The 26,830-nt window shown below is 46.1% G+C and overlaps 3 protein-coding genes across 3 annotated transcripts; 2 read left to right on the forward strand and 1 right to left on the reverse strand.

Annotated features, from left to right (window-relative positions):
• Positions 1-118: 118 nt before the first annotated feature.
• Positions 119-12,227, forward strand: Srsf9 (serine and arginine rich splicing factor 9). Its single transcript, XM_004664134.2, has 4 exons — positions 119-336; positions 7,889-8,049; positions 9,767-9,939; positions 11,737-12,227. Exons 1-4 carry the CDS (start codon positions 149-151, stop codon positions 11,878-11,880), a joined length of 666 nt encoding a protein of 221 aa, XP_004664191.1. The 5' UTR covers positions 119-148; the 3' UTR covers positions 11,881-12,227.
• Positions 12,228-13,336: 1,109 nt separating this feature from the next.
• On the reverse strand, positions 13,337-22,712 carry Gatc (glutamyl-tRNA amidotransferase subunit C). Its single transcript, XM_045133027.1, has 3 exons — positions 22,342-22,712; positions 15,251-15,354; positions 13,337-13,777 (listed from the first exon to the last, which is right to left on the reverse strand). The coding sequence occupies exons 1-3, from the start codon at positions 22,686-22,688 to the stop codon at positions 13,725-13,727; spliced, it is 504 nt and encodes a 167-aa protein (XP_044988962.1). The 5' UTR covers positions 22,689-22,712; the 3' UTR covers positions 13,337-13,724.
• Positions 22,713-22,739: 27 nt separating this feature from the next.
• Positions 22,740-25,283, forward strand: Triap1 (TP53 regulated inhibitor of apoptosis 1). The gene is made up of 2 exons (XM_004664136.2): positions 22,740-22,935; positions 24,413-25,283. The coding sequence occupies exons 1-2, from the start codon at positions 22,750-22,752 to the stop codon at positions 24,494-24,496; spliced, it is 270 nt and encodes an 89-aa protein (XP_004664193.2). The 5' UTR covers positions 22,740-22,749; the 3' UTR covers positions 24,497-25,283.
• The last annotated feature ends 1,547 nt before the right edge of the window (positions 25,284-26,830 follow it).

Consider the following 26,830-nt stretch of genomic DNA (forward strand, 5'->3'; position numbering starts at 1 on the left):
CGCGTTCCCACAATGCAGTGCGGCTGAGCGCCTGGGAGCCCGAGGCGGGGAGGGGGGAGGGGGACGAGCCCCGGGGACTGAGGCGGCGGCTGAGGAGGCGGCGGCGGGACGCAGGGCTGCGGCGGGCCCGCGGCGTCGGCCTGTGCGGATGTCGTCCTGGGCGGACGAGCGCGGCGGCGAGGGCGACGGGCGCATCTACGTGGGGAACCTTCCGAGCGACGTGCGCGAGAAGGACCTGGAGGACCTGTTCTACAAGTACGGCCGCATCCGCGACATAGAGCTCAAGAACCGGCACGGGCTCGTGCCCTTCGCCTTCGTGCGCTTCGAGGACCCCCGGTGAGGACCCCCTCCCTCGCCGCCGCCGCCCGGCCTCCCTTCCTCCCTCCCTCCCTCGGGCCCGGCCCGCCGCCTTCCCCTCCCCCTGGGCGCCGCGGCCCCGGCGGCCGGAGGAGGCGGCGCCGTCGTCACTCCCATTATTATTATTAATTATTACTGTTTTTCTTTCTTTTTTTTTTTCTTTTGCCTTTTCGAGGTAGAATCTCGCTTTAGCCCAGGCTGACCTGGAATTCACTATGGAGTCTCAGGGTGGCCTCGAACTCACGGCGATCCTCCTACCTCTGCCTCCTGAGCGCTGGGAGTGCGCCTCCACGCCCGGCTTATTATTTTATTTTATCTTATTTCTTTTTTCAATCCTTCCCCGCCGAGGGTAAGGATCTCGGTCTGGCCCAGGCTGACTTGGAATTAGTTTCAGGCTGGCCTCGAACTCACGGCGAACCTCCTCTTCCTCCTCCTCCTCCTCCCGAGTGCTTGGGAGTGCGCCTGCACGCCCGGGTTCGATGCTGGTGATGATTTTAACTTCAGCCACGAACTCTGGGTTCCCGAGGGCCCGAGTTCTGTTAAAAATAAGCGCTTTCTCTAGAGTCTGGCCAGGGAGGAGGCGCGCTTCGGGGTGTGGGGAGAGGGAAGTTGCTCCAGGGCTCGGAAACCTCGGACCCCGAGGCCGCCGAGAGAGGCCTGACTCGGGGGAAGGCATCAGGGGGCCCTCGACCCTCCCTGCTTCCTACCCCACTCACCCGGAGAGCTCGCCGTCTTGGGGGGGTTGGACAGACGGGGGCCTGACGCGGTGCCTTTGGAGGCCGGGAGGGGTTTCCTGGGCTGGAACCCGTCCCACCCGGCGCCAGCCCCGTTCCCCACCCTGCGGTTAAAGCCACCCAAGGGGTTGAGGCCGTCAGATTTCACTTCCCTCTAACGGGAGAGACCTCGATAGTTGCTGGAGGTGCCAAGCCCGAAATGGATCTGCAAGGGAGTCTTTGTGGTTATTGCAAACTTCGTTGGCCCCTCGGGGCCGGGATATGACCCAGGAACTTCATGAAATTGGTAGTGGTCGTTGCGCTTGGCTTTCAATAAGAGCCTGCTCCCTGTTTTCCCAGCGTCGTGCGTGCAGTGTGGAAGGCTTCATCTCTGCCCCGGGAGCAGCAGGAATGTTGGGTGTCCTGCCGGCCTGGGTCCGAGGTGTCGATTGGGCCTGGAGACCTTCGCAGTTTTGATGCAGTAGGAAGCATGCCGAGGAGGCCTGGATATCCGAATACTAACAGGGCTCCTTCCTAATGTCTTGCCATTTGCATGAAAAGTGGAGCCCATTGCACAGGAACGGGGAGACGGCTTTGCCCTGTGGTGTATTTTGGACAGTTGCCCAGCATCAAGTGCCATGCTGTGTATTGAGCTTTTTTCAACAGATACTGTTAACCACAGTTTACAGGTGTGGAGATTGAGGATTTGTTGATAAAGGTTAATAAGGGATAAGATTAAATGTTTGATTTTTTCAAGGTAGGGGCTCGCTGTAGTCCAGGCTGACCTGGAATTCGGTACGTAGTCTCAGGGTGGCCTCGAACTCATGGTAGTCTACTATGTTTGTCTCCCAAGTGCTGGTCTTAAAGGCATGCACCACCATGCCTGGTGAGTTTTTGCTTTTTCAAGAAGGGCTTAGTAAGGGATAGGAGCCAAACTCCCTGTTCTGTGTTAAAACACAGCAGTTATTGTGTGATAAATTACATCTGTTCAGATATTCTGTTATCACTTGAGAACCTTCAAACAAAACCCCTAACACGTTAGCATTTTTATTTACTATCTACAACAATCTTACCAGATAGTCTTATTGCTTATATTAGAGATAGAAAAAGCTTGATTAAACACAATGCCAGGTATGATGCCTCAATTGAAGACCAGCCTGGGCTAAAGTGAAACCCTGCCTCAAAAAGGCTTCGTGGTGGTGCATGCCTTTAATCCCAGCACTCTAGGGAGTCAGAGGTAGGATCGTTGTGAATTCAAAGCCACCCTGAGACTACATAGTGAATTCCACGTCAGCCTGGGCTACAGTGAGACCCTACCTTGAAGGGAAAAAAAAAAAAAAGAAGAAGAAAGCCAAAAACAAAACACTGAACTAAAGGCTGACTACTAAGTGGCAGAAGGATATACGAAGGCAAGTCAAAGTGTGCTCTTAAGGCCTGGCACCTTCCTCTCCCATGCTGCATTATAAGTACATTAGGGTAATCAGGGGTGTTCTGGGGGTGCTCCTTGAGGCCTTTGTTTCCCTTAACTTTTGGGTTCGTTATTCATTTGTCTTTAATTTTTAAACTTTTTATATTTTGACACTGGGCTGTGTAGACCAGTCTGACCTAGACCTTGTGATACCAGCCTCCCAAGTGCTGTTATTTCTGAGTGTGCTTGATAAGCTGTTATGTGCCTGTGGTACTGAGTGATGCCTGCAGCTCAGCTTAGCTCAGCTTGTCTACTCTAGCTCCAAGGCCGTCCTTTTTCTCTTCTAATAGTGGAGAGCCAGAAAGACGTAAAGTAATTCATTCAATATTTACCTCTTGGTGTAGGAGTGGGGCTAAGTTACACAGTTCTTGCCTAACCTTTTTAAAAAAATATTTATTTGGGCTGGAGAGATGGTTTAGCGGTTAAGCGCTTGCCTGTGAAGCCTAAGGACCCCGGTTCGAGGCTCGGTTCTCCAGGTCCCACGTTAGCCAGATGCACAAGGGGGCGCACGCGTCTGGAGTTCGTTTGCAGAGGCTGGAAGCCCTGGCGCGCCCATTCTCTCTCTCTCCCCCTCTATCTGTCTTTCTCTCTGTGTCTGTCACTCTCAAATAAATAAATAAATAAATAAAACTTAAAAAAATATTTATTCATTTATTTGAGAGAGACAGAGGCAGATAGAGAGAATGGGTGCGCCAGGGCTTTTAGCTACTGCAAACGAACTCCAGACACATGCGCCCCCTTGTGCATCTGGTTTACATGGGTCCTATGGAATTGAACCGGGGTCCTTAGGCTTCACAGGCAAACACCTTAATGGCTAAGCCATCTCTCCAGCCCTTGCCTAAGCTTTTTTGTTTGTTTGTTTTGGTTTTTCTTTTTTTTAATTTTTTGTTTATTTTTTTTTATTTGAGAGCAACAGACAGAGAGAGAAGGAGGCAGAGAGAGAGAAAGAGAGAGAGAGAAAATATGGGTGCGCCAGGGCCTCCAGCCACTGCAAATGAACTCCAGACACGTGCACCCCTTTGTGCATCTGGCTAACATAGGTCCTGGGGAATCCAGCCTCAAACCGTGGTCCTTAGGCTTCACAGGCAAGCGCTTAACCATCCAGCCCTGGTTTTGGTTTTTCGAAGTAGGGTCTCACTCTGGCCCAATTAAGTGTTTTGTTTTTGACTTTCTTTTTTTCTTTTTCCTTCAAGGTAGGGTCTCACTGTAGCCCAGGCTGACGTGGAATTCACTATGTAGTCTCAGGGTGGCTTTGAATTCACAACGATCCTACCTCTGACTCCCTAGAGTGCTGGGATTAAAGGCATGCACCACCACAAAGCCTTTTTGAGGCAGGGACTCACTTTAGCCCAGGCTGGTCTCCAACTCACTGATCTTACAGGGATGAGCCATTGTACCTGGCATTGCCTAGCATTTGAGGTGCTAGGTTCAGTTTTCTGTTCCTAGGAACGAACGAATATACACATACAACTTGAATTATCTCTTTTATTGTTGTTATTTTCTCTCTCTCTCTCTTTTTTTTTTGTTTTGTTTTGTTTAGTTTTTCGTGGTAAGGTCTTGCTCTAGCCCAGGTTGACCTGGAATTCATTATGTAGTCTCAGGGTGGCCTTGAACTCATAGCGATCTTTTTACCTCTCCTACCCAGTGGGATTAAAGAAGTGCGTCGCCACCCAGCTGAAAATTTATCTCGTGCTGAAGTTGTTCTGGTGTGATTTTAAAATGTAGTTCTCAGCTGAGCCTGGTGGCATATGCCTGTAATCCTCGCTATGTGCTGATATAGGAACATTGCAAGTTGAAGGGCTGCCTGGGCATTTTAGACCCTGTCCTAGTGACAAATACAAAAGGACTGAGGTGTGGAAAGCCCTTGGTTTGCTCTGTACAACATACCAGGTACAAGTGGTTCCCAAATCTTGTTGAAGAGATACACTTGAGCTTTTTTATTTATTTTTTTTTTTTGAGGTAGGGTTTCATTCTAGCTCCGGCTGACCTGGAATTTACTATGTAGTCTCAGGGTGGCCTCGACCTCATGGTGATCCTCCTACCTCTGCCTCCTGAGTGCTGGATTAAAGGCATGCGCCACCATGCCCCGCTTGAGTCCCCCCCACCAAAGTATTCTGTTTTATCCCAGTGTGATGGCACATGTGATCCTAGTAATTGCCTGTTTCAGCAGTTGAGGGGGCAGTGAGGAGATTGGGGCTGGAGGAACATGAGTTCCAGGCCAATATGGACCACTTAGGCTGACTATGTCATCACCAGAGAATTGCTTCAAAACACTCTTTGGTTGGGTGTGGTGGTACATACCTTTGATTCCAGCACTGGGGAGGTAGAGGTAGGAGGATTGCCATGAGTTCAAGGCCACCCTGAGACTACATAGTGAATTCCAGGTCAGCTTGGACAAGAGCAAAACCATATCTTTAAAAAAAAAAAAAAAGCACTCATTTATATTTCTAGCCCAGGCTTACTTAGAATTCACTATGTGAGTCTCAGGGCGGCCTTGAACGAGTGGTGGTTATCTACCCCTGCCTCCAGAGTGTTGGAATTAAAGATGTGTGCCACCACACCTGGGCTCTTCATTTGCATTTCTTTTGATCATTAAATTTTTTTCTGATTTTTAAAAAAAATTTTATTTATCTGAGGCAGAGGGAGGGGGAGAAAGAGGTGTGAGAATGGGCTCACCAGGACCTCTAGCCACTGCAGATGAACTCCAGATACATGTGCCACCATGTGTATCTGGCTTATGTGTGACCTGGCGAATTGAATCTGGGTCTTTTGGTCTTTTTTTCTTTTGGAGAGAAAGAGGTAGAGAGAGAGAATGGGCACACAAGGCCTTCAGTAGCTGCAAATGAACTCCAGATGTGTGGCCAGTTGTGTACTTGTGCAACATTGTGTGCTTGTGTCATTGTGTTTGCCTACATGGGACCTGGAGATTTGAACATGAGGCCTTAGGCTTTGCAGGCAAGCACCTTAACCACTAAGCCATCTCTCCAGCCCTCTTTTACTCCTTTTTAAAATTATTTTTCTTTCTTTCTTTCTTTTTTTTTTTTTGAGGTAGAATCTCACTCTAGCCCAGGTGTACCTGAAATTCACTATGTAGTGTCAGGGTGGTCTGGAACTCACAGCAACCCTCCTGTTTCTGCCTCCCAAGTGCTGGCATTAAAGGTATGTGTGCCACTATGCCTGGCTCCAAGCCCTTTTTTTCTATTGGATTTATTTATTTGGTTTTTCAAGATAGATTATTGCTAGCTCAGGTTAAGCTGGAATTCAGTATGTAGTCTGAGGCTGACTTGGAACTAAAGGCAATCCTCCTACCTTTACCTACTGAGTGCTGGGATTAAAGGCGTGTGCCACCATGTTGGCTCTTTTTTTTTTTTTTTTTAACTAGAGAGAACGAAAATGAGAATGGGTGCGCCAAGGCCTTCAGCCACTGGGCACAAAATTCAGACACATGCATCTCCTTGTGCATGTGACTTATGTGGGTTCTAGGGAATTAAACCTGGGTTCTTTGGCTTTGTGGGTAAACACTTTTTAACTGCTAAGCCATCTCTAGCCCTTGTTTGTTTTGTTGTATTGAGATACTTTTATGGAACCCAAGCTAGCCTCAAACTTACTATGTAGTTAAGGATAACCCTGAGCTTCTGATCCTCCTGTCTCTACCTGTCAAGTGCTAGGATTACAAACATTTGTCCTACCTCCACCTCCCAAATGCTGGGATGATAAATGTGCATGCCATTCCACCCACCAGATTTTTTTTTTCAAGGTAGATCTCACTGTAGCACAGGCTGACCTGCAATTCACTGTGTAGTCTCAGGGTAGCCTCAAACTCACAGTGATCCTTCTAACTCTGCCTGCCTACCACGTGCTGGGATTAAAGGGATGCACCACCTTGCCCAGCTATACCCATTGGAATTTTATTATTGTCTTATTTTGCCAGTGCTGGGCAGTGAGCCTGGGGCCTTGCATATGCTAGACAAGAACAAAACAGAACCTCTGAGCCACGTCCCTAGCCCTATTTTAAACATTTTTTGTGCTGTTTTGCTTGTGTGTATGCATGTTCATATGCGTATATGTATGCATGTTTGCATGTGAATTCAGGTGCACGTATGTATGAAGGTCATGGGGGTTGACTTCGGTGTCTTAATTGCTTTCCACCTTATTCTATTTATTTGATATGTGTTCTTATTTGTCCAGGAGGCACACAAGTGCCACAGTGTGCATGTGTGGAAGGACAACTTTTGGGTTTATCCTCACCTTCCACCTCATTTTTTGAGGCAGCTCCGTTCCCAAGCTCCTTCCTTTCTCACCCTAGGCTCACTGGGATTACAGGAGCATCCACAGCTTCTTTCTGTCTTTTAACATGGGGTCTGGGGGTCAGAAGTCAAGTACTCAAGGGTTGCCCAGCAAGTGCTTTATCCACTGAGCCGTCTCCTCAGCGCCTCCACCTATTCTTTGAGACAGTCGCTTTAAAAGAAATGTTATTTTGAGAGAAAAAGAGGCAGAGAGAGAATGGGCATGTTGGGACCTTCAGCCACCTCCAAATGAACTCCAGAAGTATGTGCTACCTTGTGTGTCTTACTTATGTCGGTCCTGGGAATTTGAACGTAGGTCATTTGACTTTGCAGGCAAGCACCTTAACTGCTAAGCCATCCCTCAGTCCCAAGACAGTCTTTTGCTGAGCCTAGAGTTCCCTGATTTGACTAGCCTGGCTAGCTCTCCAGTAAACCCAGAGATTCCGCCTTCCTGCCTCTGTGGGCGCTGGGGACCTGAACTCAGGTGTTCCTGCTTGTTTGGCAACACTGAACCACCTTTCCAGTCCTGAACGCTTTTTAATGGGCTTTTCTTTCCATAGGCTCTATGTCACTGGGCCTTGTGGAAGAATATTAAGGGGCCTAAATGTATGCCATACACTTTGAGAAACTACTCATGAAGGTTAGAGAAACTGATTTCTTGGCAAAATCACTCATCTGTTTACAGTTTTTTTTTTTTTTCCTGAGTCAGCCTTTTTAAAGACTGTTTATTCATCCATTTCATATCTTGAAAACCATATGTCTGATAGCTGTTTTTTTTTATATGTGTGTTGAAAACAGTGGGTTTCATTATGATTTCTTCACACACATGCATCACGTATTTTGTTCATACTCTTGCTCCCCTCCACTACCCTCTCTTGTTCCTCCTTTCTGGTAGCTGTCAAATTTTAGTTCAGTAACATGAAAGATCTTCAACCAAGACCCTGTTTTATTTTTTTCAGTCCCTCTCACCAAATCTCCCCTCTTAATTAGTCACGCCCTTCACCGAGAAGTAACCCAGCCTCCTCACTGGGTTAGGAGCATTAACTCCAAACCTTTCTTGGCAGAGATGCTGAGGATGCAATTTATGGAAGGAATGGCTATGATTATGGCCAGTGTCGTCTTCGTGTGGAGTTCCCCAGGACTTACGGAGGTCGGGGTGGGTGGTCCCGTGGTGCAAGGAATGGACCTCCAACCAGAAGATCTGATTTCCGAGTTCTTGTTTCAGGTATGTCCTTTTCACGCTGACCACCATGATGCATGCACACTACTGGGCAAAGCCTGGCCGCCACGGAGAGTTAGTGTGGGATATGCATGGGCTTTTCAGCTCTACGCTGGCTTGTCAGGGAGGCAGATGCCCTGAGCTAGTTGTTTAGCCTAGGCAGAGCACAAATACCTTACAAGGCATGGTCTTAGTGGCAAGATGGGACAATGATGCCAAAGCCTTTAGATCAAAATTCTAAAGATGTTTGCATCTGTAATGTACTTTGGCCACTTGATAAATGTTACAGGAGCCAGATTCAAATAACCAAATTGTGTGGTGGTTGCAGATTTATTAAAAAGAAAAACCACAAAATCTCACAACTTGGAACCATGGGGATTGGAATGTATAAACCAACCATTTCATTCTCATGTCAATGAGTGATAAAATGCTAAGTCTAGAAACTTATGTAACTTTGGGATAGTTATATAGGACTAAGACCTGTGGCTTTCTGCATGTTGCAGAGAAGTTTTGAACCCCAATGCACTGAACTTTATCAAGCCTGACACCTGTTAACGATGTGCGTTTCCCATAGTCACAGTAGGTTCCCAGGTGCAAAGCAGTGCTAGTATCTGCCTGTCTTGTATCCCTTTGTAATTTTTATTTTACTTTATTTTTTTGCAAGCATAGAGAGGAAAGAGATTGAGTGTGCCAGGGCCTCTAGCCACTGCAAATGAACTCCAGAAACATGCACCACTTTGTGTATCTTGCTTATATGGGTACTGGGGAACTGAACATGGGTCCTTAGGCTTTGCAGGCTAGCACCTTAATCACTAAGCCATCCCTCCAGCCCCCCTTTGTAATTTTTTAACCCTAGAACTCTATTCCCTCCTTCAGGATGTCATACATCATCTTTTTTTTCTCTCCATGCTGCTCTGAAATCCTGCTTAGAAAACTATTAGGAAATGGCTGCAGTCCTGAGCTGTGAGCAGTAACCACAGCCTTTGAGAGCAGGAGCACATTTCCCTTTCATGACTTCAGGTAGGGTTGTATGACTCCCGACTAGTTTTAGCGCCTGCGTATTACCTTTCCCCCACTGTAGTGAAGAGTGTTGGAGCTCTTATGAGGTACTTTGGTTTGTCAGTCATTTACTCTATAAAAAATACTTAAATATCTTTTCAGCTACACTTTTATTTATTTTATTTGTTTATAAGGTTATTTTGTTGGCTTGTTTAAAAATTCCCATATCCATGCTGGGCATAGTGGTACATGCCTTTAATCCCAGCACTCAGGAGGCAGAGGTAGGGGGATCACTGTGAGTTCAAGGCCAGCCTGACACTACACAGTGAATTCCTGGTCAGCCTGAGCTTCAGTGAGACCCTACCTCAAAGAAAGAAAAACAAAATTTCCATGTCTTGGTCAGGCAAGAAGTAACTGGTACTAGTAAATTTCAAAGTGGAAAAAATTGGAGCTCAGTTTTGTATTGATTATGAAAGACAAAAGTTGTAAGCTCTCACAGATTGTTAACCCTTGATAGGATGCTCCTTTGGAAAGGTTTGATCTCTAGTATCAGCTTCCCAAGGTGGTTTGCCATACATTTCTCTGGTTTTGTGCCTCCTGATAAGAATTTTGTGACCAGGGAACCCTAAGAATTCAGTGATTTCCAGAGATGAGACCATGGGTATTGCTAGCTCTTGAACAGGGCAGTTAACATGGCTGAAGCATGTGGGCTCTTCTTGCCTAGGACTTCCTCCATCAGGCAGCTGGCAGGATCTGAAAGATCACATGCGAGAAGCTGGGGATGTCTGTTATGCAGATGTACAGAAGGATGGAATGGGGATGGTTGAATATCTCAGAAAAGAAGACATGGAATATGCCCTCCGTAAACTGGATGACACCAAATTTCGCTCTCATGAGGTAGGTTCTTAGATCACACCACCTAAGTCTAGTGAACCTAGTAACTGACTTTTTAATTTTATTTATTTATTTATTTATTTATTTGAGAGCGACAGTCACAGAGAGAAAGACAGATAGAGGGGGAGAAAGAATGGGTGCGCCAGGGCTTCCAGCCTCTGCAAACGAACTCCAGACCTGTGCGCCCCCTTGTGCATCTGGCTAACGTGGGACCTGGGGAACCGAGCCTCGAACCAGGGTCCTTAGGCTTCACAGGCAAGTGCTTAACCGCTAAGCCATCTCTCCAGCCCGTAACTGACTTTTATGAGAGTGTTTTCTTTCCTTATTTTTTTTTGGTTTGGTTTTTTGAAGCAAGGTCTCACTCCATGCCAGACTAACCTGATACACTCTTTAGCTCAGGTTAGCCTTGAGCTCAACATGATCCTCCTGTTTCCGCTTATGTGCTGGGATTAAAGCAGCGAGCTACCACACCCGGCCTTTTTGTGTATCTGACTTTACATGGGTGCTGAGGAATGGAACCTGGGCCAGTATTTTGTAAGCAAGGGCTTTTAACAAAACACTGAGTCATCTCTCCAGGCCTAGTGATTGATTTTGAAAGTCAGGTGCTTTTTAACCTAGTGTCTTTGTATTTTCAGAAAATGGAGACAAGCCAGCCTATATATGATTTTTTTAAGAAAATGTGAAACACTTCACAAATGCCTGTCTTTTTTGCTCAGGGATCATGCTAATCTCTGTATTTTGGTTTTAGTATTAGCATTGCTGAGATGAGCAATAGACATGATTCTGCTTCTGTTTTTTTTTTTTTTTGGTTTTTTGAGGTAGGGTCTCACTCTGGTCCAGGCTGACCTGGAATTAACTCTGTAGTCTCAGGGTAGCCTTGAACTCATGGCGATCTTCCTACCTCTGCCTCCCAAGTGCTGGGATTAAAGGCGTGCGCCACCACGCCCGGCGATTCTGCTTCTTCTTAATTTCTGTGTTGGGCTGCTCCTCTAAACCTGGAATTATCCATATACATGCAGAATGGTGATCCACATACTAACATGGTTGTAAGACTTGCCAGAAAGCTAGCTACAACAGCTAGAATACCTAGCCTAGATAGTGACACTTGGGAAATTTAAATACAGGTTGTGTTCCATAGTTGGTAATCAGACATGTCAGGTTTCCATTTATAATCATAATGGGCAAATGATGTAACATCAATCTTAATTTTTTTGTAGCCTCAGGGTGGCCTTGAACTCACAGTGATCCTCCTACCTCTGCCTCCCGAGTGCTGGGATTAAAGGCATGTGCCACCACACCCGGCTAAATAAAATATATATATATTTAAAAACATAGTACTTAGGGCTGGAGAGATGACTTAGCAGTTAAGGTACTTGCCTGGCAAACCAAAGGACCCAGGTTCGATTCCCCAGTACCCATGTAAACCAGATACAAAAGATGGTGCACATGTCTGGAGTTTGTTTGCAATGGCTTAGAGGCCCTGGACATGCCCATTCTCTATCTGCTTCTTTCTTAAATAAAAATAAAATATTAGCCCAGTGTGGTGGCACATGCCTTTACTTCCCGAGCACTTGGAAGGCAGAGGTAGGGGGAGGATTGCTCTAAGTTAGAGGCCACTCTGAGACTGCATAGTGAATTCCAGGTTAGCCTGGGTTACAGTGAGATGCTACCTTGAAAAACAAATAAAAAAGCAGAGTGCCTACTTCCATAGCATTGTTAAGAGTATAACGAGCACAGTAAGTTGAGTGTTATACCGCCCGGTTAGATGTTTCTTTGACAACTCTGCTGTTTGAATTTCAGGGTGAGACCTCCTACATCCGAGTTTATCCTGAGAGAAGCACCAGCTATGGCTATTCACGGTCTCGGTCTGGATCTAGGGGCCGTGACTCTCCATACCAAAGCAGGAGTTCTCCGCACTACTTCTCTCCTTTCAGGCCCTACTGAGACAGGTGGTGGGAATTGTTTATTATTATTATTGTTTTGGTTGAGTTGAGCTGCTTTGCACTCAAGAATCTACATTCCAGATTGGTAATTTAGTGTTTTAGGATTTTTTTTTAAAGAAAAAAGAAAAACTACATAATTTTCTACCGGGACCACCATATTAGCAGTGAAATGTTTTAAACTGCAGAAATTGTGGTTTTGGTTTAGAAACAAGTTGTATATTGTTCACCCTGATTATGGGGGGGAAAAATCAGTGTTGTCTTTTTGGGTTACTCTGCTCTGGTGATCAGCAGTTATTGTGACTGAGTTGGCCCATTTTGTTTAGAAATATATTTTTTAAAGTTTAGTAATTGATGTGTGTGGTTGGCTTTGATTAAATGCATGGATTTCACAAACAGGGACACTGACTAAGAAAAAATACATCCTTTTGAGTTGCAGTAATAACTTCTATCCAGTTTGTAAGAAGGGAGAAGAATGGGGAATTACTTGGGAATAGTGATACTTGCTTTGGTGGTGTGAACATTTTAACACCAAGAACATGTCCAATATTGATATAATTCAGGATGAACTGGAGCCTGAGAGGATAGGATACCCAAGGGTCCAAAGCCAGTGTGGGCTGTAGAGCAAGTCCTTATCTTAAAAGGGGAGGGGGTGGAGAGGACCAGGATTGAGGGCGTGGCACATAAAGGAAGAGGGAAAAGGGAAGAATGAAAATAAGCCCAGGGTTTTGTTTTTTTTTGCAAGCAGAGAGAGAAAATGAATGAATGAATATGGATGCTCCAGGTCCTCTTGCCACTGTAGATGAATTCCAAACTTACGTGCTACCCTGTGCATCTGGCTTAGATGGGTACTGGAGAATTGAACTCAGGCTGTCAACCTTTGCAGGCAAGCACCTTTAACTGCTGAACCATCCTTCCACCCCCTTCCCTTTTTTTTGAGGTAGGATCTCCAGCCAAAGCTGACCTGGAATTCACTATGTAGTCTCAGGGTGGCTTTGAACTCCCAGCAATCCTCCTACCTCTGCCTCTCAAGTGCTGGGCTTTCAAGTGCCCAGCTGTCCCAGCGGTATTTTTTTTGACAAGGTCTCTTCAAATTTATCTAGTACTCATGAGAACATACGCAGTAGGATGTACAGACTTCTGGTTAAGATGGTGGCATAGGTACCACGCCAAAGCAGCCTTTAGGGGGGAAAAAAGCCAAAAAAAAACTCAGCAAAATACACACTAAATACATACTAAAAAGTGAAGTGTACAGCAAATTGAAATGGTAGCGGAGAAGTAGGAGAGATCCAGAGCATCCCGAGCCCACACAGGCTGGTAGAAGTGGCTCCAGGTCCCGCGGATCACAGCGGTGTGCAAGCCAGCCGCCAGACTTGACTTGAGCCGCAAAAAAAGCCAGGTGAGGGGAGTCTCCTCACAGTATGAATGTATTGACTATTTCAAGGAAGATGGTTCCAGGGTAGGGGTTCCCAAGCTTTATTAGCCCAGTATTCAGACCTTTGCATAGTGAGTCCTTGGGTAGAACCTTAAAAAAACACCATCAGGTGATGACTACTAGGTATATAAACAGAAAAGTTGAGACAGATGCAGTTGATAGATAGTATTTTGCAGGAAAGGGAGAGAAGGGAGGACTAAGTTTCCCATACTTAACAGGTGAATACTTGTGGCCTTTTCCTTGGAAGAAGTCTTGTTCTTTTATCAACACCAGGAACTCACTGCCTTGCTTTGGCTAGATGTTTCACCACTGTCTTCAGAAGAGCCAGTTGCATTAGTGTTCATAACAAAATATCACCACCGTTGGGTTGGGTTTGTTGCTGTTCACAGGGTACCTCCTTCCAAGGATACTAATCAGCTATGGGAGAAGGGATCTTGTTTACCAAGCTTTGGCAAAGGGATATTACCTGTTAGAAAACAAGAAAGAATGTTACTAAAGAACACAGGCAGGCCAAAGTTAGGTTTGTAAGATACGATCAGTAGATGGACCTGGTGAAGCAGCAACTGCCGTCCAGCCTGAGATGGAAAGATTCTAAAATCTAGCTGTGCGTGGTGGCACACGCCTTTAATCCCAGCACTTGGGAGACAGGTAGAAGGACTGCTCTGAGTTCGAGGCCACCCTGAGACTACATAGTGAATTCCAAGTCAGCCAGGGCTAGAGTGAAATCCTACATGGAAGGAAAAGAAAAAAAAAAAAAAAAAGATTTTAAAATCCTGTTCCTCTGCAGTTAGCTGAGGTAAACCAGAGACATGTTTGGAGCACAGCTCACTTTGTTAGCTTGTGTTCCCATACTTGGTTCAACTAGAGCTTTCCTTTAATTGACTGGTCTCGATGAGACCCTTCAAGTGTTCTCCTCTTAGCTGACCAGAGTTGGGTGTTTTATATGGCACCTGTTCAGAATACCACCATACTCTCTCTCCTCTTGGATGTCCCAGACTGCAAGCTGTAACTTGAATACTCAATTATATGCACAGGAAATAAAAAGGTATACTACTCAAGCTTCTGGAGTTCACCTTTGGCCCACAGTTGTTAAAAGCTTTCACTTAAAATATTTACAGTGGGCTAGAGAGATGGCTTAGAGACTAAGGCATTTGTCTGTGAAGCATAAGGACCCAGGTGTGATTCCCCAGTACCCACGTAAGACAGATGCACATGGTGGTACATCTGGAGTTGGAGTGCGTTGCAGTGGCTAGAGGCCTTGTACCCATTTTCTCTCTATTGCTAATAAAATATGTACAGTGAGGTCAGAACTGCAAGTCTCCACACCTGGGGATTGTATGGCTAGCAGGTGCTTTATCAGGCCTGTTTGTTTTTGCAAACACTTAAAATTTGGTAAATGTACACAAAACGCCATATATCTAAATTCTCTGAGAAAATGGGCTAGTAGGGCTGGAAGGATGGCTTAGTGGTTAAGGCATTTGCCTTCAAGGCCAAAGGACCCAGGTTTGATTCTCCAGGACCCACATAAGCCAGATGTACAAGGTGGCATATGTGTCTGGAGTTTATTTGCAGTGGCCAGAGGCCCTGGTGCACCCATTTTCTCTCTCTCTCTCTCTCAAATAAAATAACTTAAAAAAATAATAACATGGGCTAGTATTCCTCTGGCACCAAAAGAGCAGCAGTAAATGCAAGGTGCTCCTTGAGGAGAGGCCCCATATCTACATTTGCCACCCACTGCCTCCATACCCCCTTGGTCCTGCTGCGTTCACTCTAACATGAACTAGTCCCTAGATGGGTGTGTTAGACCTGGACTCCACTAACACATAATGCCACCATTTGTGTGCACTTAGTCCTTTTGCTTCCACACAGCATCTCTGTCTTCAGTCTCTGTGGGAGTGAGCACGAAGTATTCTATTACTCCACACTGGGTAACATGTACCTGGGGGAGCCACAAAATACTCCTCTACGATGTGGCGGGAGTTTTGTAGAACTTCTTCAGCACAGCTGCCTTCTCCAACATTGTCTGCTCTCAAGTACACACATCTAGAAAACCAAGAGTTCAGGGTTATCTTTTCAGAGACAGGTTCTAGAGCATGGTGAGAAGGGTCAGGAATGAGACTGCAAGGGGTAGTGTATTAGTCACGATCACTGCTGCAGGGTATAGGAGCTGTGGTCACAAGGAAACGAAGCTGGGTGTAGTGGCATATGCCTTTAATTCCTCTAGAGGCAGAGATAGGACCACAGGGATTTCAAGGCCACTCTGAGACTGCATAGTGAGTTCCAGGTCAGCCTGGGCTAGAGCAAGATGCTACTTCAGTAAATAAAAAATAATAATAAATTTTAGATGTTGTAATCTTGAGGGAAACACCTGTATATGCACCTATCACACAAATAAAAAAATATTGAGGGAGAGGGTATGGACCTCTGCTCCTCCCTCCTAATCCCCAAGGGAGGGTTAAGTTATCACTATCTGAATTCTAGGATTTAATGTCATTCCACTATATGCCACCTCTCTTTTTTTTTTTGGTTTATTTTTATTTATTTATTTGAAAGTGACAGAGAAAGAGGCAGATAGAGAGAGAAAGAATGGGCGCGCCAGGGCTTCCAGCCACTGCAAACAAACTCCAGAGGCGTGCACCCCCTTCCTTGTGCATCTGGCTAATGTGGGTCCTGGGGAATCGAGCCTCGGACCAGGGTCCTTAGGCTTGACAGGCAAGTGCTTAACAGCTAAGCCATCTCTCCAGCCTGCCACCTCTCATTTTTATTTATTTATTTATTTGGGGGAAGAAAGATACAGAAATATGTAGGTAGAGAGAAAGAATGGGCGAGCCAGGGCCTCCAGCCACTGCAAATGAACTCCAGATGCATGCGCCCCCTTGTGCATCCAGATTGTGTAGGTCCTGGGGAGTTGAACCTGGGTCCTTTGGCTTTACAGGCAAGTGCCTTAATGACTAAGCCATCTCTCCAGCTTTTTTTTTATTTGAGAGGGACAGACAGGGAGGGAGGACAGGCATACCAAGGCCTCTAGTCACTGTAAATGAACTCCAAACACATGTGCCAGCTTGTACAACTGGCTTATATGGGTACTGGAGAATCGAACCTGGGTCCTTAGGCTTTACACACAAGCACCTTAATTGCAAAGCTTTCTCCAGCCTCCCTTTTTATATTGTCTTTGGTTTTTCAAGGTAGGGTCTCACTCTAGCTCAGGCTGACCTGGAATTTACTATGGAGTTTCAGGGTGGCCTCAAACTCACAGCAATCCTCCTACTGCCTCCCAAGTGATGGGAATAAAGGCGTGGGCCACCATGCCTAGCTTTTTTTGGGGGGTGAGGAAGGTTCAAGATAGGGTTTCCCTCTAGCCTAGGTTGACCTGGAATTCACTATGTAGTCTCAGGGTGGCCTTGAACTCACAGCAATACTCCTACCTCTGCCTCCTGAGTGTTGGGATCAAATGCGTGCGCCACCATGTCCAGGTTTCTGTTATGTTTTTAATTTTAGAGAAAGAACTGACGCACCAAGGCCTCAGCCACAATATTTGAACTGCAGATGCTTGTGCCACCTAGTAGGCATGTGCAAGCCCTTGCATTTGCCTCATCTTTGTGTGTCGGGCATGTTTTTTTAGAGAGACAGACAAAGGGAGAGAGAGAATTGTCATACCAAGGCCTCAGCCAGTGCAATTGAAATCTTGCCGCTTGTGCCACCTAGTGGGCATGTGTGACTTTGTGCTTGCCTCATCTTTTGTGCAGCTGGCTTACATGGGATCTGGAGAGTCAAACATGGATCCTTAGGCTTGGCAGACAAGTGCCTTCACCGCTAAACCATCTCTCTAACCCCCCACCCTTTTTTTTTTGGAGGCAAGATCGTTGTGAGTTTGAGGCCAACCTAAGACTATAAGTTTTAGGTCAGCTTGGGATAGACTGAGATCTGCCCTCAAAACAAAAAAAAAAAAAAACAGCAGAGCTGTGCATGGTGGCACTTGCCTGTAATCCCAGCACTCAGGAGCTAGAGGTAGGAGTATTGCTGTGAGTTTAAGGCCACCATGAGTCTACATAGTGAATTCCAGGTCAGCCTGAGCTAGAGTGAGGCCCTACCTCGAAAATCCAAAATAAATAAATAATGATAATAAAAATCTCCAGGGTTGGGCATGGTGGTGTATGCCTTTAATCACTTGGGAGGCAGAGGTAGGAGTATCACTGTGAGTTCAAGGCCACCCTAGACTACAGAGCGAATTCCAGGTCAGCCTGAGCTAAAATGAGCCCCTACCTTGAAACAACAACAACAACAAAAATCCAAAAACCACCAGGGCTGGATAGATGGCTTAATGGTTAAGGGGTTTGCCTGCAAAGCCAAAAGACCCAGGTTCGATTTCTCAGGACCCATGTATGCTAGATATACAAGGTAGCATATGTGTCAGGAGTTTGTTTGCAGCAGTTGGAGGCCCTGGCACACCCATTCTCTCTACTTCTCTCTCTCAAATAAATAAAACAAAAATATATTTTAAAAAGAACAGATTGTTTCTAAATTAAATTATTAAACATATTGTGGGGCGAGGTATGATGGTGCACACCTTTAATTCCAGCACTTGGGAGGCAGAGGTAGGAGGATTGTAGTGAGTTCAAGGCCACCCTGAGACAATACAGTGAATTCAGATCAGGATGGGCTAGAAAAACAATTATATACAGATATATAGATAGGTAAATAGAGGGAAGTACAGAGCCAAGGAAAGGCACCCACATAGATAGAGATCTTAGGTGGAGGGCCTGGAAAAACCATGGAAAGAAAAGAGAGAAAAGAAGGTTCATTGAGCTTCTGCCAAGTGGGGAGCTAGAGGGAGTAAGGAACCCACGTGGAGAGAAGGGCTAGGGCCTGTGCTGTGTAGGGCCGACCCAAGGGAAAACAGTAAGGACTTCTTGAATTCTGAGTCTTGGATTTCTTCTTCCTACTGTGATAGTCTAAGCCTCACTTTCTTCCATTAATAAAGCTAACATTTTTCCTTGCAAAATCACATGAAGGCTTTTGTAGTCAAATCAAATGGTGTGTCATTAAGGTACAAAAAGATTCTTTTACATTAACTAATTAATGTATCTATTTGTGTGTGAGAGAGAATGGGTGCACCAGGGCATCTAGCCACTGCAAACAAACTCCAGATACATATGCTACCTTATGCATCTGGCTTTATGTGGGTCCTGGGTAATCAATCAAGCACCTTAACCACTAAGCCATCTCTCCAGCCCCTGTACAAAGAGATTTCTACTAGCCAGTCAGAGCTTTTACACCTATGACTGCTGCCTAAAACTGCTGAGTATTTGTCTTCATTCTACTAGGATTTGTTTCAAGTTCAGACATTCCCTGTGTTAAAAACATTAAAGTTAAGCTGAGGATGTAGTTCAGTCCGTACAAGTTGAGAGGTGGCTTAGTATGTATGAAACTCTGAGTTTGATCCCCAGCACTGCACAAAACCTGGCATAGTTGTGCAAACTTATAATTTCACCACTTGGGAGGTTGAGGCAAGAGGATCCAGTTTGAGGACAGTGCAGACTATATAAGACATGAGATCCTTTGTCAAAAATTTAAGAAGAGGGCTGGATAGATGGTTTAGTGGTTAAGGCGCTTGCCTGCAAAGCCTGATGACCTGGGTTTGATTCCCCTGTGCCCAGATAAAGCCAGATGCAGACAGGGCACATGCACCTGGAGTTCATTTTCAGCAGCAGGAGGCCCTGGCACTCCCATTCTGTTTTAAGAGTAGTGCTGGAGGAATGGCTTAGCAGTTAAGGCACTTGCCTGCAAAGCCAAAGGACCCAGGTTCAATTCCCCAGGACCCATGTAAGCCAGATGCACAAGATGACACATGTGTCTGGAGTTCATTTGCAGTGGCTCAAGGCCCCGGTGCACCCATTCTGTCTTTCTCAAATAAAAATTAAAGGAAAAAAAAAAGTTAAGGCTGGGTGTGGTAGTACATGCCTTTTAATCCCCGGCCCTCAGGAGGTAGAGGTAGGAGGGTCACTGTGGAGTATGAAGCCATGCTGAGACTACATAGTGAATTCCAGGTCAACCTGGACTACAGTAAGACCCTACCTCATAAAACAAACAAACAAAACACAAAGAAAGAGGAAAAGAAAAAAAAACAAAAACAAAAACGAAGTCTAGACTATGGCTCAGCAGTAGCATACTTGCCTCGGATGTTATAGGCTTTGAATTTAAGTCTAACCACATGAGAAAAAACAAATGTAGGAGGCTGGAGTGATGGCTCTGAAGTTAAAGGCACTTACCTGCAAAGCCTGATGGCCTGGATTTGTATCCACATAATGCCAGATGCACAAAGTGGTACATGTGTCTGGAGTGTTCCCCTCCCCCCAGAGGTAGGGTCTCATTCTAGCCCAGGCCAACCTAGAATTCACTATGGAGTCTCAGGGTGGCCTCGAACTCACAGTAATCCTCCTCCTACCTCTGCCTCCCAAGTGCTGAGATTAAAGGCGTGTGCCACCACACCCAGCTGTTTCTGGAGTTCTTTTACAGTGGCTAAAGTCCCTGGGGTGCCCATCTTTTCCCTCATTCTCTGCTTGCAAATAAATAAAATATTGAAATGATTAATTGGAATCATTAACCCAAACTTGATCCTTTATTTACAGAAAAAGTACAGATCACTGAATAACCTGAGATTGTAGCCACCACATCCAAATCCTTTATCTTTCAGATTCTCCTCTTTGTAATGGTTGCGTTCTTTATAGTTACTCTCAGGAAAACCAGGGGAATCTGACCACTCATTGTCCTTCTGTTCTCTTTTGCCAAATAAATTAAACATTCCTTCAGCAAATATTCACTGGGTGCTAGATAATGATAATATGGTAAGCAAAACCAAACATGCTCCCTGGAATGTGGATAAGCAAGTATCAACAATCGGTCAAACACAGAAAGAGAACATAACTGTTTAGTGTAAAGGGATGAAGACTGCTCTAGAAAAGGGCATTGACAGCTAAAGAAGAAAGGAGATCAACGAGGCAAGAAAGTAGTAGGCAGGGTGAGGTGAGGGCAGAGGCAGGGCAGGAGGAGACAATGCTGGCTTGGAGAGGGGGCAGAGGCACATCTCCTGGATGTGAAACTGGCATGAGGTTTCTGCTTTAAACTGCTGGGTAGCTTTAGGCAAGTGGTTCCTATCTGGACCTGTGCAAAGCAGAGAAATGAGCTGAAGGAAGACCAGAAGTAAGGGCAGGGTGAAGCTAACAAGATTGACTCTCACAGAGCACTGACAGAGGCCGTGGTCACAGATCTGGCTCTCTACTGTCACGGATGGCAGATAATCTTTCTCACTCCCACCTGTAGTTAGAAGTTACTTCATTTACAGTCACAAACCTTGTTTTATTGGATGTCTCTGCCAATAAACAGTCTCACAAGAAGGGCATCAATATCAACTTCCACCAGTGTCTTGTATTTCATAAGGGTGATCAAGAGTTTCCCTTCACATCCTACTTTCCCAGAAGAGGCCAGTCTTAATTATGGATGAGTGAACTACAAACAGCTAGGAAAGGGAATCTCCCACAGTGATGTTCCCGATCATAATGGCGACCAGAGAGGGGTCCCAGTTGTCTGGCCACACTTACATACTAAAGTAGGCCAGGGTCAGGGGCTGCAGCATCTAGAGGCCTAGGTTCTGATGGCTAAAATCCTTACTCCACAAATTCCTCCTCCTCCCTTGCCCTAAATGGTCCCACAAACAGTGACTTGAGCGAGCCCTAAGACTGAACCAACTCTCCAACTGAATGTGTGTTTCATTGTGCAACTCAAAATGCTTTGAAGGTATGTATCTCCATGGCCAAATATAAAGTCCTCCTTTTTAATGTAAAAAACAAAAAAACCTATGGGGTGTCAAAGTTTTTTGATTGCCAAGAGTGCTTTTCTTTTTCTTTTTAAAAGAACATTTTTAAAAGCCTGTATTTCAGCCTGGCATGGTGTAGCAGAAAGCTTCAGGTTCGCTGAGATGAACTTCCAGACAAGGCATGGTTATGGAGGGAAGGGGTTTATTGAAGTTTACAGATCCAGGGGCAGTTCCATAATGGCAGGGGAAGCTGCCTGTCTTCACAGGACCAGAGAAAAGCACAAGCCAAAAGTCACACAGCACAACACACTTCAGGAACTCCAGCTAGCACACTTTGTATATCTTTAGATTGAAATTTCAAGCCCACCAACACACCGCCCAGTGGCGCTGCCTCCAGCTAGATGGCTGCAGATGCAAACTACAAATAAAACGCTGAACATATTGGGGGCCATCTATTCAAACTACCACACATGATAATGCATACCTTTTTTTCTTTTTTTTTTTTTTTTAATTTTTATTAACATTTTCCATGATTATAAAATATCTTTTTTCTTTTTTTGAGGTAGGGTCTCACTCTAGCCCAGGCTGACCTGGAATTCACTATGGAGTCTCGGGGTGGCCTCGAACTCACGGTAATCCTACCTCTACCTCCCGAGTGCTGGGATTAAAGGAGTGCGCCATCACGCCCGGCTTGGTAATGCATAAATGCATACCTTTAATCCCAGCACTTGTGAGGCAGAGGAAGGAGGATTGTAGTGTGTTTGAGGCCAGCCTGAGAATACATAGTGAATTTCAGATTAGCCTGGGCTAGAGTGAGATCCTACCCTGAAAAACAAAAATAACCAAATTTAATAATATATGAAATTAATATATATGAAAAACCAGATTTTTATGGCTTTTTGCCAGTAATCTTAGGTAAGGATCAAAGTTCTTGTCCTCTAGGAAGGATGCAAGCATAAGCTAGAAATCTTCCCTGGAAGGTGTGAAAAATACCGTTCACTTTCGGGGTGGTTATCCTGACTGCCTAGACAGTTTTTTACACTGACAGCGGGAGCACATGGGGACAACGGAATCCTCAAGGAACCAGAGAAAAATGAAGACACCTGCCGGGTGTCTGAGAAAATCCCTCGCCTTGCAAAGGCTCTCCTATCCTCGGAGCTGGGACGCTGATGGGCCACGTCAAACAGCAGCGACGGCGCCCCAACCCCGAATTTTACCTGTCCTCCAGGACCGACGCCATGGGCTCCACACCGTCCGTGTCCACGGCGTGCAGTCGGTCGGCGAAGGCGATGGCTTTCTCCAGCCGGGCCACGGCCTCGCGGCTGCCGAAGTCCACCAGCGCCAGCCGCTGCAGGTGCTCGATCAACTCGGCCGAGACGCGACCGCCCTCCTGGGGAGCGGCGGGGGTGGACCGGGTCCTGGGCGAGGCCCGCTCCGCCTCCTGGCCCTGTCCTCCATCGGCTGAGCTGCCCCAGGCCTTGGCCCAAGGATCCGCTTTGGAAGCGAATTCCCGTAACCGGCCCAGCGGGGCCCGAAGACGCACCCGCACGGTTCGCGCTAACATAATTCCTCCCTCGGCTTCCGTAGCGCGCTCGACGTAACGCCGTGCGACGCGCTCGAGAGTGATGACATCAGAGTGCGCCGCCTCCGCCTTCGCCCTCGCCATGAACAGCGTCGGGGAGGCTTGCACTGACATGAAGCGGGAGTACGACCAGTGTTTCAATCGCTGGTTTGCCGAGAAGTTCCTGAAAGGGGACGGCTCTGGGGACCCGTGCACCGACCTCTTCAAGCGCTACCAGCAGTGTGTTCAGGTGAGCCGCCGCTCCGCCATGCCTTCTTGTCCCTGGCTCCCCTGTCGCTCGCCGGACCTGGGGCTGTGGCCCGGACCGTGGAGGAGAGGCCGCGGTGAGGCCGGAGATGGCGGCTCTTCTCTACCCGGACCGCCCGCGTGCCTGCCCGTTTCACAGACTCGTTTTTCGCGGTGCTTTACGTTTTACAAAAACCGTAACATCTTCTGGTTCATGTCTTTGGTGCTCATCCCCTAAACTTGCAAAATAACCATAGCTCAAGCCGGGCGTGGTGGTGTACGCCTTTAATCCCAGCATTTGGGAGGCAGAAGTAGGAGGGTCGCTGTGAGTTTGAGGCCACCCTGAGACTACATTGTGAATTTCAGGGCAGCCTGATCTAGTGAGACCCTACCTCAAAAAACCAATAAATAAATAAATAGTCATACTTATCTGTATTTTATGCATAGAAAACTAGCACCTAGAAATAAGTGAATGTCTTATAGTCCCTAGGTTCAGGTGTTCTTGATTCTTTTGTTGGTGGTTAATTTTTCCACTGGTACTGTAAGGGGGTGGGGGTGGGGTGAGGAATTTAAGGTTTTCTGGCTGTCATGACAATGTGAAGGAACCTGGTAATTTTTTTTTTTTTTATTTTCAAGGTAGGGTCTCGCTCTAGCCCAGGCTTTCTTGGAATCTCCCAGAGGGTGGCCTCGAACTGAACCTCCTACTTCTGCTTCTCGAGTGCTAGGATTAAAGGTGTGTGCCACCACGCTCGGCCCCCATAGTTTTCTTTCTTTCTTTTGGTTTTAGAGGTAGTCCTAGCTGACCTGGAATTCACTATGTAGTCTCAGGGTAGCCTTGAACTCACGGTGAGCCTCCTACCTCTGCCTCCCAATTGCTGGCATTAAGGGGGTGAGCCACCACGCCCGGCAACCCCCCCCCTTTTTTTTTTTTTGGTCTTTCGAGGTATGCTCTCGCTCTGGCCTAGGCTGATCTGGAATTTACTGTGTAGTCTTAAACTGGCCTTCAACTCAGGATGTTTCTCCTATTTCTGCCTCCCAGGTACTGGGATTAAAGGTGTGCACTACCACTCCTGGCTGGTAGTTCCTCTTTTTACCCCACTTAAAAATGAAGAATCAACAGCCAGGTATTGCATGCTTTTAATCCCAGCACTTGGGAGGTAGGAGGACCACTGTGAGTTAAAGGTCAGTCTAGGCTAGAGCTAGACTCAACGTTAAAAAAACAAACAAAAAGTCATTTGAATCATGGGCTATCTTTCCAGTTCACTTTGGCTTATGTTTTGACAAGAGAGAATCAGCACTCCAGGGCCTCCAGTCACTACAAAGAACTCCAGACACATCCTTAGGCTTTGCAGGAAACACCTTAACCACTGAGCTCTCTCCAGCCAGCCCCCTCACTCTGGTTTTTGTCCTATCACTTAATTTATAATTTTTGTATTTCAAGCTTTCCATAGACCTTCATTCTGTGTTTTCTTCCTCATCAGAAAGCAATAAAGGAGAAAGAGATTCCTATTGAAGGACTGGAGTTCATGGGCCATGGCAAAGATAAGCCTGAAAACTCTTCTTGACCCTGAAGATGGATTCCTCACATTAGGAACAGAAAGGAGTCTGGATTTTGTCAACAAAGGCTATGAAGATAGACGTGGAATTTGATGAGTTTGGGATTTTTGTCTCTGCCTTCTGGATTTTCCTGCTTCTAGAAGATGATGAACTGTCATTCTTGCTTTGAGATGATTTCTCACTTGGAGAAATGTGCTAAAACTGAACCATTTCTTGGGATTATGGTTGCAATACATGGTCTGTAATCAGCTTTAAACACGCCTTGTATGTAAGTAATGATGAACTGGCCAAGGTGATCTTGATTTTTGCTGCAAAGGACCTTAGGTACACTCTATGGGGGTCATTGTCCATGAAGGCAGTCGGTTAGGACCTCTTTTTCCTCTCAGGGAGCTAATGCTCTTAAAAGGGGCGGGGCCCAGGCACTACGGTTCCAATCAATGGGGAGCACGGTTTTATTTTTATGTGGTAATAGTTGATTGTTGGTGGCCTGTGTTAGTGAAGGGGAGGAAGCTTTTAACAGTGCCTGCCTTAACCCGAGTTGGATGACCAACTCAAGAGTTCACAGCATGGCTAACATTTACCATGCTTGGTTGCCAATGAAGAAGCACCTTCATTACAAAGACCTGCTGCTGCCGGTTTTCAACTCAAGCTTATCTGCACATCATTCAAAAGGAAAAATGCTGCCTCTGGTCAGATGCAGATGTGGGAAAGGTGCTTGCTTTTATCTGTCTACTGTGCCCTATGTAATATCTGTAATCATGAAAATGAAATAAATTGTAACATTAGTTTTTATTATTTGCTCCTGGAACTCAGTGCACTTTATGGGGTATTGTTAGCATATATATTTGAAATATACTGCAGAGAGCTTGGCTTTATAACTTGATGTCCAAGCCTAGGTAGCATGGTAAATCAATTATTATACAGCTGATTTTTTTCTTTTTTCAACGAGGGTCTCACTCGAGCCCAGGCCGGCCTGGAATTCACTATGTAGTCTTAGGGTGGCCTTGAACTCATTGCGATCCTCCTACCTCTGCCTCCTGAGTGCTGGGGTTGAAGGCATACTCCACCACACCCAGTCCTCTTTTTTAGTTTTTTGAGACAGTGTCTCTTGACCTAAGGAGCTGAGCAGTGGGGCCACAGGGATCTATCTGGTCACCTCCCCAGTCCTGGGATTACAAATATATGCCCACCATACTGGGAATTTTTACATGGGTTCTGGTGATTGCTTGTGAAGCAAGCACTTTACTGATAGCTCTGTAGTCTCCCAAACTATTGATCTTGAGGGTTGCCTTCAAGTAGCCTAGCCTGGCCCTGAACTCAGTATCATCCTGTCTTCTCCCAGGTGCTGAGATTACAGGAATGTGCTACCACATCCAATTTAGTACATTTTTTAAGGCAGTGTCATACATAAGCCAGAATGCTTTGATCCTCTTGCCTCTACTTCCCAAATGATAGAATCCAGTCCCAGTACCACTATGCCCACCTACAATGTTGTTTTGAGACAAGATCTCACTGTAGCACAGGCTACGTTGCAACTGTGTTCTAGTGCCTCAGGAACCCTTCCTCAGTGCAGGAATTAGAAGTGTGTACCATCACCATGGACTGGAGATCACACACCAGGTTGCAAAAATGATCGATCCGCAGCCCACACTCTATTGTGGGCTACTTTGTAACCACTTGCACCTTACCTTGAAGCTGCCCATCAAGCTCTGACAAGACAATAAACCAGCCCCAAGCCAATTATGGTGCTTTCTTGTTTTTGTGGTACTGGCACTGAACCTAGGGTCTTGTGCGTGTCATATCCCTGCCCCCTTTTTGAGACAGGATCTTGCTAAATTGTCCAGAATGACTTTGAGATCACTATGGCCCAAACAGGCCTTGAATTTATAATCCACCTTGCTCAGCCTCCCTTGTAGCTTAGATTTGTTCCCTGACTCTCAGCTCTGCCACATTCTTCCACTTACTCAAATCTGATGGTTTACTTGGCCTGCAGGCTCAACATGCTCCTCTACAGACTGACCACTGAACCTTTCTTTTGGGAAAAGGTACAGGAAAATACCTGTGGTACGCCTCTTCATTTTCAGCCAAGGTGAGGATGATGTGAAGTATTAATTCTTCAAGTAAGAGCATGGTGGCCCATGCCTGCAGACCTAGCTCCTTGAGGTTTAGTCTGGAAAGCCTGCAGGATAGGAGTCCAAAGCCACCCTAGGTAACTCCCACTCCCAGAAGAATCCCAAAGCCAAAGCTCAACCACGTTATTACTACAGCCATCAAACTGAAACCATGACCCCACGGTGCATAACCCCAAGGAGGGTCCTAGGTGGATGGGGCCGGGGAAGCAG

This window comes from Jaculus jaculus, chromosome 13 (genome assembly GCF_020740685.1).
Source record: "Jaculus jaculus isolate mJacJac1 chromosome 13, mJacJac1.mat.Y.cur, whole genome shotgun sequence".
NCBI lineage: Eukaryota > Metazoa > Chordata > Mammalia > Rodentia > Dipodidae > Jaculus > Jaculus jaculus.

Bases quoted from the DNA above. Each gene is read 5' to 3' on its own strand.
- Srsf9 (XM_004664134.2), top strand. From the start codon at position 149: ATGTCGTCCTGGGCGGACGAGCGCGGCGGCGAGGGCGACGGGCGCATC. The intron at 8,050-9,766 runs GTATGTCCTTTT...CTTCTTGCCTAG, and splicing joins TTTCCGAGTTCTTGTTTCAG to GACTTCCTCCATCAGGCAGC. The intron at 9,940-11,736 runs GTAGGTTCTTAG...TTTGAATTTCAG, and splicing joins CCAAATTTCGCTCTCATGAG to GGTGAGACCTCCTACATCCG.
- Gatc (XM_045133027.1), bottom strand. From the start codon at position 22,688: ATGTTAGCGCGAACCGTGCGGGTGCGTCTTCGGGCCCCGCTGGGCCGG. The intron at 15,355-22,341 runs GTAAAATTCGGG...TTGGTTTTCTAG, and splicing joins GCGTCGGTCCTGGAGGACAG to ATGTGTGTACTTGAGAGCAG. The intron at 13,778-15,250 runs GTACATGTTACC...GTTTTCTAACAG, and splicing joins GTATTTTGTGGCTCCCCCAG to GTAATATCCCTTTGCCAAAG.
- Triap1 (XM_004664136.2), top strand. From the start codon at position 22,750: ATGACATCAGAGTGCGCCGCCTCCGCCTTCGCCCTCGCCATGAACAGC. The intron at 22,936-24,412 runs GTGAGCCGCCGC...CTTCCTCATCAG, and splicing joins GCTACCAGCAGTGTGTTCAG to AAAGCAATAAAGGAGAAAGA.